The sequence below is a fragment of the Mastigoproctus giganteus genome, chromosome 3, assembly GCF_048544385.1.
Source record: "Mastigoproctus giganteus isolate SK-2022 chromosome 3, ASM4854438v1, whole genome shotgun sequence".
NCBI classification, from domain to species: domain Eukaryota; kingdom Metazoa; phylum Arthropoda; class Arachnida; order Uropygi; family Thelyphonidae; genus Mastigoproctus; species Mastigoproctus giganteus.
Genome location: NC_143577.1, coordinates 203359546 through 203372705, shown reverse-complemented (window position 1 = coordinate 203372705; position 13160 = coordinate 203359546). Strand labels below are relative to the sequence as shown.

Here is a 13160-nt window from a genome sequence, read left to right as displayed (position 1 = left end):
GAGGAAGAATCCCATCAGCATTGAGCATGCTCAAACCATTCAAGGCTTTATACATCTCAATCAGATCACCTCGCAGATGCCTAGTCTCAAGACACTGTAATTTGCAAAACTTAAGCCTTTCTTCGTAAGAGCAACCCTTTGTTCCATTCACTAACCTTGTTGCCCTTCTCTGTACCCGTTCCAGCAGCTCTACATCCTTCTTAAAATGAGGCCTCCAGAGCTGTATACAGTACTCGAGGTGGGGCCTGACCATTACCGTATACAAGGGGATAATCGCCTCCTTATCCCTGCTACAAAAATTCCTGTATATCATTGACAAGACACCATGAGTTGCAGACCGTCTGCACTGCTCAGAAAATTTCATATCTGTCTGCAAAATAGCCCCCAGGTCCTTTTCATTCTCTACCACTGTCAGTGTAGTACCACAGAGGTGATACGGTGAAAGAGGCCTATGCGCTCCGGATTCATATTATTGAAATGAAAAATTTATAATTCCTCAGAGCGGTTAATACTAGAATATACATATAGAGAACGGTTAGTATTCAAAAGAGCTTTCGGCTGAGTAGACAGCCTTCTTCAGTGGTGATACGTTACTCTGGGGTTGCTGTTTCCCATATGTAGTACTTTACATTTGTCAATGGTAAACTTCATTTGCCACCTCTCAGCCCATCTGTTCAACTTTTCTAGATCCTGTTGCAGCAGCGTACTGTCAGTAGTGTCCTTATCAACCCTGCCGACCTTTGTATCGTCTGCAAACTCGGACATTAAGCTTGATATATCATCATCAATATCATTTATAAATACAGATAACAACAATGGATCCAACACTGAACCCTGAGGGACTCCACTAATAATATTAGTCCACGATGAGCAGTGACCATTAATTACCACTCTCTGTCTTCTCCCCCTCAACCACCCCTTTATCCACAGCAGCAATTTGCCTCCAATACCACACTGCTCCAATTTGTACAGCAGTCTTCCATGTGCAACAGTATCAAAAGCCTTTCTAAGATCCAAATATATAATATCAAAGTTATTCCCTGCATCTAGTTCCCTGCATCCTGACCACTAGGCCGCCGTAGCTTAGTGGTCAGGCGCGCGGGTGCATAAGTACACGTGCCTTGAGTGACCGGGGTTCAAGCCCGTGACTACTGAATACGGTGCTGTTTCTTGTATTCTGTCTATTTGTGAACTCCTCTGACCGTTTGGTCATCCCGGAGTATAAACAGAAAATTTAAAATTTATTTATTTAGTTCTTTTGTGACTGCATCATAGTATCCAATCAAATTGGTCAGGCAAGACTTTCCCTTAACAAAACCATGCTGTGTCCGAGCTATAACTGAAGTCTTGTCTAGATGATCCTTCAGTGCTTCTTTAACCAGTGCCTCCATTAATTTTCCTGTAACAGAAGTTAAACTAACAGGTCTATAATTACTTGTGTCAGCCTTTGATCCTCCTTTGTGAATTGGGGTCACATTTGCACATCTCCAGTCTATGGGTACCTCCCCTGAGTCCAAAGAAGCTCTCATAATTATGGCTAACGGTTTGCTTACTTCCTTTGCTGCCTCCTTTAATATAACTGGATAGATTCTATCCACCCCAGGTGCCTTTCTTGTGTTTATCTTCAACAATTTCTTCTCCACCTTCCTCTCAGTTATTACAAAATCATCTAGCTCACTGCCAGAGTTTAATTCACCTCTGGCATTCCCCTCGCTGAATAACTCCTCATGTGTGAATGTCGATGCAAAATATTCATTTAGTTTGTTGGCTACCTGAGCAGGATCATCAACAGTTGACCCATCAATATCCAGTAGACCAATCGTATTCATCCCTTTCCTTCTAGAGTTTACATAAGTAAAGAACTCTTTGCTGTTTTTCTTTGCATCTTTTGCCAAAGATTTCTCCTAACCTGCCTTTGCCTGCCTAACATCCTTTGTGACTTGGTTACAGATCAACTTGTATCTATCATAGGCTTCTGTGTCATCTGTTAATTTATACGTATTTTTCTTCTCTGCCACATGTTTCATTAGTTCATCTGACATCCATTTAGGCCTAAACAAGGAACAATATTTCTTAGTTGGTATGTAAAGCCTAGTAGCTTCCAAGATTAATTCTTCGAATGCTTCCCATTTTGAGTTTGCTGTTGGTAACATCATCAGTTGGTCCCACAGTGTAGAATTTAAATGCTGTCTCAGACCATCGTAGTCGCCTTTACGAAAGCAATAACCCTTCCCTTTACCCCTAATGGTAGTTACCTCTTTCAGTAAATCCCACTTCAGCACACTGTGATCACTGCCACCCAGTGGTTCCTGTATCTGCAGATTCTTAATGCATGAAGAATCACTACTGATAATCAAATCAAGAGTATTACTCCCTCTAGTTGCCTCCCGAACATGCTGATGTAGAAAACAATCATCGAATAAATCCACAAAAGCCTTGCTAGTGTGTGAGTGACCAACCCACAAATTCCAGTCAATATCTGGGAAATTAAAATCTCCCATTATAAGACACTCTGATTTACTGGCCCACTCTATTTCCCTGTACAGTTCCTTATTATACTCATCAGAGTCATTAGGCCTATAGCACACTCCTACTCTCAGTTTTGATCTCCCAATGCTTATACAAATTTGTATCACTCTAATAATAGTGTGACACTAATAATGACTTATGTCACACTAGTAATAATAATAGTAATAATAATAATAATATTGTTGTTCACAAAGTTCTTACGCCATATCTGGGTATGGAACTCTATGATCACGATTCAAGGCGATATTTTATTTTATTATTTTTATTTTATTTTAAATTTATTGTTTTTAAATATTTTTCTCTTATTTTTATTATTTTTATTTAATTTATCTTTTTTCTTCTTTTTTCCTCCTGGTAATGCATTCAAAGGTGGTTGGCTTCTGCCTTCCTCTGGCTGTGGATGCAGGACTTTAATCATTATTGACTGCTCAGTATGTGTGCAATTGCGGCTGCCTCATCATGCCATAGAGGAACCTTCCACGTGATTGCTGTATCCCGTGAGGAAACACAATAAAAAACAGAATACTATATAATTTCTGTCCATTTTCCAGAGTTTTGTATCATTCCCAAATATCATGGCGGAGTTGAGTTAGCATTTAGGCCCCGCCTTACCTAAGATACACCACTTATCTACTCATGTTCAATGTCCTTTTCTATCGCTTCTATAATCAGATAGAACCTAAATGCATTGCTCCTCATACACAACGGAATCCTATCCACGCGATTGTTCCCTGCCCAATGGAAAGAATACTGAATAATCCCACTTCTAACAGTCAAAGTTCCAACATGTCCGAGAGATTTTAGACCAATTTCAACAACTTCCACCATCCTCAATGGGAGGATGGAAGAGGAAGATGATAGGAGAAGGCATCCGCCAGGTAAAAAAGCAAAGAGGAACTGTGGCAGATGGGATTCCCTCGATGAGGATCTTTTTGGGGAAGTTAGCAGGTGGTCCCAAGGGAACAAGTAGAAATGCATCAGTGAGCATTCAGTTGTTTTTTAGCGAGAATATTCCACAGGAAGAAATAATTCCACACTATGGGCGAATCTTTGGTGTCACACATAGAACAGAACCCAACATCACATTACTGTACACAAGCATTGAGCACACACGCAATTTACAGACAAAATACAATATGGGTATATATTAGAAATAATGGGTGGCCCTAATATAATAGCACTGTCCAACATGATTTTTGCCTCCAGCAAATCAATGGTTGTTTCTGGTAAAGTTTTATGTATAGAACTTGAAATTAATCATAAAAATGTCCTATCACGTCTCAGTTTCAAGATGTAGATAGATAACTGGATTCTGTACAAATAAATCATTTCTGTTTGAAATACAATTTTTGAACTTATTAACTTTTAGTTGGTTTGGTTTATTGGGCTAAAAGTTAAGCAAGTACATCATTACTGTTATTACAATATAGTATATTTTGATTTTGATGCACTTTTCCAGACAAGTCAATGTTTTTATTAATTTTATTTCACCATTCAACTGTTCAATATATAGTGATGATAAACCGCTACAAGAATTCACCTTCTGTTCAAATTTACCATTGTCTTTTACTGTTTTAGGTTAATGCATTGTTAAAATGGAGAAGAAAAAGCACAGAACTTGCATCAATCACCCAGACAACTTCTGCTATGTTTGTGGACACCTAACCCCAAAAACTCAGAGGAAGAAAATATACCATGTCACAAAAGTTGCATATTAATTGTACTTCGGCTGCAAGATTGGTGACCAAGAAAAAAATTGGGCTCCACATATCTGTTGTATTACTTGTACAACGAACTTAAGGCTGCGGTTATATGGCAAGCTGAGAGCATTACCTTTTGCCTTCCCTATGGTGTGGCTCGAGCCCAAGAATCATTTCGACGACTACTATTTCTGCATGACAAAAATAAAAAGTATTTCCAAAAAGAGCAAGCACTGCGTCAAATATCCAAATAACCCATCAGCAATTAGGCCAGTACCTGAGCCACCAAAGTCTTGGAGTATTGGAAATAGTGATGAAGGTACAGAAGAAATCGTTTTACCAGATTTCGCAGAACCATGTACTTCACTTGATTTGGACTACGAGCCAGAAAAAGAAAAGGCCCTACACTGCATTGAACAAGAAGAATTAAGCGACTTGATCAGAGACTTGGGCTTACCCAAAGAGAAGGCTGAATTGTTCGGATCACAATACCTCTGAATGGCGTTTGTTCATTGATGCTTCAAAGCTAAGCTTGAAAGCAGTATTGCTTCATAATGGAAATACCTTACCATCAATTCCTCTTGTTCATGCTATTGGCTTGAAAGAAACTTACGATAGTATGTCCCAGATTCTTGCTGCTTTAGTTACAATGGCTATGGTTGGAATATTTGTGGTGATTTCAAAGTGGTTGGACTACTTGCTGGGTTGCAAGGTGGTTTCACTAAATACTGTTGTTTCTTGTGTTTGTGGGATAGTCGTGCAACAGCCAAACAGTACATCGTACAACACTGAGATAAGAGAGATGAACATATTCCCGGCAAAAGCAATGTAAAATATGTTCCATTGGTTGATCGACAAAAGGCTTTTCTTCCCCCTTTACACATCAAGCTTGGACTGATTAAGGATTTCACTAAAGCACTGGATAAAGAAAGACGTGGATTCGCATGTTTACTGAAAATGTTTCCAAATTTATCTCATACAAAGCTGAAGGAAGGAATTTTCATAGATCCTCAAATAAGAAAGATGAAGATGAAGCAAATGAAGAAGATAAAAGATGAAGAAAATTCAAAGATACCTGAATGATGTTGAACTCGCTGCATGGAGAACTTTCAAGGCTGTGGTACACGGATTTGTCGGAAAGAGGAAAGAAGAGAACTATGAGCAACTGGTGACAAACTTGCTGAAATGTTACAAGAACATGGGGTGCCGAATGTTATTGAAAATGCATTTCCTTCATTCCCATCTGGATTTCTTTCCAGAAAATTTAGCAGATGTCAGTGATGAACAAGCAAAGCACTTCCACCAGGAAGCGCTCTCCCAGGATGTATCTGCAATGGAAAAACGATACCAAGAGTTAGGGGATATAGTCAATCGGCAAAGTCATGGCATGAGGCATCAGTATATTGAGTCTCTAAATTGCATGTATTCTGTGTAAATTCACCTATTTGCTGGACAAAAAACGGAAACATTCGTTTAAAAATGACATGCTACTCTTGGCTGAGGCTAACTAATTCAGTCACATTATGAAGAAACCCATAAATATTCCTCGTCAACCTCTTAATGTAAAATTCCAAGGTGTCCCCATTGAAGAGTGCATATGGAGGGAACTACACAGATCATTGGAACCATGTTATCTGCTGTCATTACAGGCTATTGGAGGACGCCTAATTCAATGGGTCATATTTTCATTGCTTAACGTTGGTCCCATGATCAGTATGTTTCAGGACACATATTGAACTCAAGGGCATATATGAACATCATTGAGGGTTGGCAAAACCGATAATGTTATATGTGTATTTGTATGGACAGGGACACATTGAAGAAAGGCGTACACTGAAGAGGAAAAACAACCATCAGCTATGCCAACCGTATGAAAGAGTGGCTTGAAAAGCAAGAGGAAATTTCCAAGCATTTGTGCTGGCCTTCCAAATGCTATCCTTTTTCATCCCCTTATTGCATCTTTTGTCTGCGCGGGTAGCACCATGATATCGCCACCGTTCTCCCCGCACCGGGTGAAAAGGGTCCGTATTCGAATCCCGTCGATGACGCAAGGATCTTTTATGGGCATTTTTCATTGTGTGACTGAGTTAGTCTGTCTCAGGCGTTGACTGCAAGGTTTTATCCTCAGAACCCGTGGTTTTAAGTCCAGCAAAGCTGCAAATCGACCAGAGAACAAACAATTTACAGACACAATCCACAGGGATAGATGAAATTACCTGCCAGTTTTATTCAATACCCACTCATTTGTTTTTTGATCCAAGTAGAAAATACGCAGTATTCTCCTGTAACACCCCATTTCAAATGCCTCAAATTTTCTTCCAGTCAATTCTTTTCACATTCATAACTGGAAAAATTAACGAATCAATGATTCTCAGTATCGTCTTTAGGGGCAGATCATGATCTCTCCATAATTATAATATGAATAATACAATAATGCTAAGAATAATCACAAAAATACAATTTGTAGAATTTAAAGCTTTTTATTTCTTACAGATGCTTCGAACTTGTGGTCAGCGCTGATCAAGAAAGACTTCACTTTGAGAAATTCTTCGCAAATATTTTTCCTGGAAACGTCCGGAAGACTTTTCTTGAATGGTCGTCAAGCTTGTGCAGTTGAGTCAGCAGCTAAACATCACCCCAATACAGAGATAAAAGTTTTCATGATATGTGATCACATGAATATGAGTTCCCTTATGCTGAATATAGGCAAGGTGTATGACAATGTGAAGTTCAACGCTCTCAATGTACGAGGATTTCTAGAAAAATCTCCACTGAGTGATTGGTTTTTTAAATCAGATTGGAGAACTGGTCAGTATAAAGTTGCTCATCTGAGTGATGCACTGAGGCTTGCTTTCTTGTGGGAGTACGGCGGCATTTATCTGGATTTAGATTTCGTAGTGTTAAGATCATTATTAAGATTTCGAAATTCTATTTTTAAGGAAGTTAGTAATGGGTTGGCAAATGGTATTCTTATATTTGACAAACGCCATAGTTTCTTGGAAAACTGTCTCAAAGAATTTTCAAAGACGTACAAAAGTAACCAATGGGGCTATAATGGTTCCCTCCTTTTAAACAGGGTATTGAAATCACAATGTGGATTGGAATCGATAGAGGACGGTGAGCATAAAAACTGTAACGTTACAGTTCATAATCCTAAAATAGTTTTTCCATTTTACTGGAATAGGTGGAAAATTTATTTTAAGCCTTCGGAAGCAGAAGAAGCCGTAAAGAAAATCAATGAAAGTTATGCTTTTCATCTTTATAATAAACTCAGCAAAGATACTATTGTACGGATTGGGGAAAAATCTGCTTATGAACTTGGATCTAGAGAAAACTGTCCCGTGACGTACGAAATTGCCCGTAGTGTTGGAGTCTTCTAGGATACTTGTAATTTGGGAATGCGTTTACTTGGAGATTTCATGTCCACTAGATCATAGAACAGTGAACTATAGCAGTAAACAAACACTGAGGAACCAGAATCCTGCAAATAAGGTAATTTTCGCTATAAACGTAAGGATTCATATGAAAAAGAGTTTTCGTGGTCGGTATGTACATTAGCTTTCGCAAAATGATGCATCGAACCGGACTTTTTCTGCACCAGATGCTGGTCATTTTCAAGCATCATGGTTTGGTTCCGATATTTTACTGTCCTGCCTTCAAATCATCAGCAAGCACGACAGCTTCCCTTGGATACTCTTGTTAATATCAATAATGAAAAGTAGAAAGAGGACAGAATCTAGGACCGTACCCTGGGGATCCCACTTGCTATTATGGTACACTCTTAAGATAGATCCATTTATGAGTATCGTCTGCCTCCAGTTCTTTTAGTTAGCCTGCGATTCAGTGTAGGATCTTACGGTACTCTTCTCCCAGTGGTTATTGTTGCCTTCCATGAGGAATTTTATCGAAAGAAATTTTATCAAGACTAAATATGTATAATATCAAAATTGTTAAATAATTCAACTGTTTAATGACTACATCATACTAAATTACCAGATTGGTTATGCATGATGAACCCATCCTGGGATCTATTGAAGGAGCCGCTCTTGTTGAGATGGTTATGATTTGCTGCCTGAAGCACAGATTCCATGACTTCCCTGTGGATATTGTAGCCCTTCATGAGGAATAGTTTCAAAAGGGTTACTGAAGTTTAGATATATATAAGATCAAAATTGTTAAATACATTCAACTGTTGAATGACTACATCATACTAATTTACTAGATTGGACATGCATAAACTCCCCTTAACGAACCCATCCTGGGATTTATTCAAGTTACCATTCTTGTCGAAATGATCATGAATTTTAATCTTAACCACAGTTTCCACGACCTTCCCTACCACAGAAAGCCAAACTCATTGGTCTAATTCATCTCCTTTAGCACCTTTGTGAATTGGGATTGCAAGACTCTTTTCAAGATTCAATGATCTTTTTATGATCTTTCTTCTGAGGCACCCTCTAACATACGCATAATGTATTCGGAATTATTTTTGGTTCATCTACACTATCAATAAAATTGCATTTTATTATCATACATTTTATGACTGAATCTGCATGACAATTTATGTTAATAAATAAATATAGATCTGACGTTTGCATTTAATAATATTTATGGCGGCCAATTTTTCATGATTAATATTTATTTTAATGTACTTGTTCTATTTCTTACCAAAGATTCAAACAAACTATGTTCTATGATTTATGGGATCTTTAGAAGTGGAGGTTTTTGGTTCCATTAAGAATTGGCGGTTGGTGGCTTCTTTTACTTTGAAAAGAATAGAGTCGAGTGCAGTGTGGACGACAATTGAAAGAGAGAGAGAGATTGTCATCCTTTTTTAGGAAGTAGCCGAATATGAACAAATTTTCAATTAGAAGGAAACATTACCATGTGAAAAAAAAAATGTAAAAAGGTGGCACAGAACAAAAGCAATTTCTCAGAAACAGATTTCGAGAACAGGTGAAGAAATGCCAACAGTATCTCGTGCTTTTTTTGGCACAAACTTTTTCAGAATTCTTCCAACTTGTTTTTGTGGGAAGGCCACAGGAGACATTGTGTGAATAGTGTGTTGGATGGGGAGGTAGGAGGTGATTTCCCAAGTTCTTCGATTTAAGAGTTAGAAGAAGAAATTTTTCTTCATCCCGATGTTGATGAAGAAAATATTAAGAATTTTAGGGGGGCGTGTTAGGATTTTCTGATATTCTAGTAGTTAGATGGACAGTCTATATGAGACCTTTAGAAATCTTATAGTCCTCATTTCTCGACCAGCTATGTCCAGAGACGACTACTCACGAATCTTTCTAAGCAGATGGAATTTGATAGTGGGATAGAATCTGGGTTAGAAGAAAGGAGTTGTTATAAGGTCGACTAAAAAGGAACCTGAAATCAATTTCGCTGCGTGCAACAAAAACAAAGGTGGGGGGAATCTGCCAGGCCTAATTGATGTAATTAAACTACACACCATCAGTACGTGGCCCTTGAAACAAACACTGCATTCTAAGAGATGTGTTTAGTTGAACTCATTGGTAATGACCCCATTCAGATGGTAATGGCAATCTGGTAATATTGGATATAAAATTTAAACGGTCAACAATAGTATCACCTAAATATTTCTTATAAGCAAATTGTTCAGTACAAGATTTCGAATGAGATTCCTCAAAGTAGACTCATGAATATACCTACTGGTAATCATCCTGATTACTGTTTGAGGATTGTTTAAGGATGTTGCAGCCGGCAGCCGGAGTAATGTTTCAAAACACATATTCTCCGTGCAGAGCTTTCTCAGAATATTCTCAAATAAGGTAAGCTTCTCGCCAATTTTACTGCAATTCTGACACAGTAGCTCCTAATGCTGCTTTAGCACCCGATACGTTTGTGCCTGAGCGTCCTGGCGTAAATTCTTCCAAGCTGTAGGAATGGCAAACTTCTGCAGCAGAAAGATGCCTGATTCGATTTAACTAACAGGATAGTTGAAAGCGTTAGAAGGTACACAACTTGAAAATTTTGACCTCGGGAGACATGAAAACAATTGGCCGTTACCCTAGTACATGTGTTAAACTCTACTCATTAATTGATATTAAAAAACACAACTGATTATTAGGAGCACTTGAAACAACAACATACCATCGCGAAGAAGGGTTGGAAATGCTAATGATTCCTCTCTCCTCAAACTGCTTCCATAGTGCCGAGACGACACATTCAAATTGTTAAAATGATGGCTTCTCCTTCCTCGATTCATCGTAACATGTGTTTACATCGTAACGGTGGAATAAATTGAAACCTTCATGAAGCAGCTAGACATACCCTGTACCGCCATCAGGGTTCCCACCAGACATCTAACTTATGCCTCTTACCGGATCAAGATCAAAGATCCCAATATAGAAAGCTACAACCAACCAAACCAATCGAACTCGATTGAAGAGATCAGGAAGGCTGTTTATGATCCAAAATACCTAAATATTGAAACAGCAGTGGATCTCTTTAGGCTCTACCCCTGGCGAACTCTCAGTGAAATCGATATAGAAGCCTTTCATTGCTAGAGTGGCCAAGTCAAGAGTATGTGTCATCTGCCAATACTCGAAGCCATGGTGGTCCAGCATCCTTATGCACCATTTTAAAGAAAAACAACAATTACATGCCCAATTCAAGAGATCACCCACAGAAAGATCATACTCAGCGCACTCAGCAGCCAGAAGCAGTTTCCAGAAATCCAAGAAGCAGGCTATCAACTCGTTCATGGAGAAGAGCATAGCGCGTGGCCAGCGATCCTGGTCGGCCGATCACATCCGGCCAGCATAATCGTTAGTCCTGGCCGAATGGTGTGATCATGTAGCCTGGTTCTTCAAAACAGACAGTGCAGCTGCGGACTTCCCATGGAACAGTGCCCACTACGACATAACTAATCTCACTAAAGTGACGCTTGGCGAAGAGGAGCTAATCAAGGCCATCAACGCCCTGTCCAATAAGAAAACAATGGGATGTGACTCTATTCCCAACTTTTGCCTTAAAGTCGCCTCCTACTTCATCGGCGATGAGCTGACGAAGTTGTTTAACAGAATTTTAGAACAGGGAGTCGTCCCAAACGCTTGGCTAAATTATAGAGTCATCCCAGTTGCAAAGGTGCAAAATCCGAACTCAACTACTGACTATAGGCCTATTTCAATCTCCTTCCCTTTTCTTAAATGCCTGGAGAAGTGCATGTTTAAAGTGGTTGCCAATCAGATCCTTTCCAGAGACCAGAGCATACAAATTACGCACTCTCACAAAGATCACCGAACACATGCATGCAGGCTCTGAATTTGAAAACCCTTCAAGTCTGGGAGTAGGGCTATGTTATTCATGCTGTTTTTCTGGATCTGAAAGCAGCCTTTGACTCAATTAAGCCACTTATGTGCCTCCTGGAGAACTACTACGGTTTCACGGGTAATGTCTCAAAGCTCCTCAGGAATCTGCTAACCAAGAGGTTCCTTACCTTCCAGAAAAGGAATAACTGCATAAATCTCAGCTACACCCCAGCCCAGCACCTGGCATATGTGAGGAGGCTCACAATGGAGCATAATCTGTGCTCCTCTGTTCTCGACTTCGTGAACATCTGGGAAATCACAGGCTGGAAAATCCATAATAGAGCCCTTTGGAACCGTCCAGTGCTCTGTTCTAACCTGCAGAAGCTCTTGATCTTCAAGCGGCACTTTCCGAACAGGATCATCGGCGCGCTGAACTCCGCAAACATTGACTTGGATGTGTGGTCCAGAGATTCTGCCTACAGAGAAGAAAAGCGCAAATCCACAGTCAAGTGCGGTCAGCATTCCAGCAATTCTCAGAGGAACTAGTGAACACCCAGTGAAAGTTTCAAGACTAGCTCAATGTGTTGCAGCTTGTATATAAGAACTGTAAAATCTGTATAATGCAATATAAGCTGTTTATAATCTATTAGCACTTCTTGTATTTGCTGTGTACTCACGTAGTTTTTTATGTACTGAATGTAATATGTCCAGTTAATTGTAAGATTCCTCTGGTTGCCTGTAGCGAGTATCGTGTCCTACATTTCTATGAATAAAGAATATTATTATTATTAAAAGAATAGCTGGCCAAGGTCGCCCGTCGACCAGAACAGACCTCAAGGTGGTTCTAACAGTAAGATGGAACCTTAAGATGTCCTGTGATCAACTGTCACTTGAGGTTCCTTCGGCCACAGGTGAAAACATTTGGCCTCAGCAACCTCAGGAAATGTTTTCACCTGTTAAGACAGCTCAATTCAGTTGGACTGTACGCAAGGAAGCCAATGGTTTGTATCCCATTAACCACAAATCACTGGAGAACTCGTTGAAAATGGTGCCAAGGACATGTGACGTGAAGCCCTAACTGATAGAATACAATTACGTTCTCTGATGAGTCCCGTTTAAGCTTAAAAACATATTCTAGACGTTATTTCATCTGGAGACAACAAAGCATGCGGGACCATCCCTTCAACGTCACAGAAAGGGACACTTACGGTGGAAGCATTGTTCTCGTGTGTGTGTGTAGTGGGGGGAACAATGATCGACGGCGGTCAATGGTCAACCTATTTTCATGCTTCTTTCGGGTATCGTAACTGCGGAGAGGTACCGAGAAACGATTCTGAGACCCTATGTGCAACTTTTTAGGGATGCAGTTGACATGGATTTTCTTTTAATGGACAATAACGCCACAGCACATAGAGCTCAAGAGATGGAAGAACATCTTGAAACTGAAGATATAGAAGGACTGCCTTGGACAGCACGATTCTTAGACTTAAATCCGATCGCACATTTATGGAAACGATGAGTTGGCTGTCGGCGTACAATGCGACGCTCTTGGGCGTCGTAATGTACGTCGACAGCCTGTACAACGAAGTTTTTCGTTGTACAGGCAATTCATCGTTCACTTGGTAAGCTAAGGTCTGCGCTGGTGAAAGAA

The 13160-nt window shown here is 39.7% G+C and overlaps 1 protein-coding gene across 1 annotated transcript; it reads left to right on the top strand.

Annotated features, from left to right (window-relative positions):
* The first annotated feature begins 3370 nt into the window (after positions 1-3370).
* Positions 3371-7609, top strand: LOC150088596 (lactosylceramide 4-alpha-galactosyltransferase-like). The gene is made up of 2 exons (XM_090370251.1): positions 3371-3407; positions 6723-7609. The coding sequence occupies exons 1-2, from the start codon at positions 3371-3373 to the stop codon at positions 7607-7609; spliced, it is 924 nt and encodes a 307-aa protein (XP_090226377.1).
* Positions 7610-13160: the final 5551 nt, after the last annotated feature.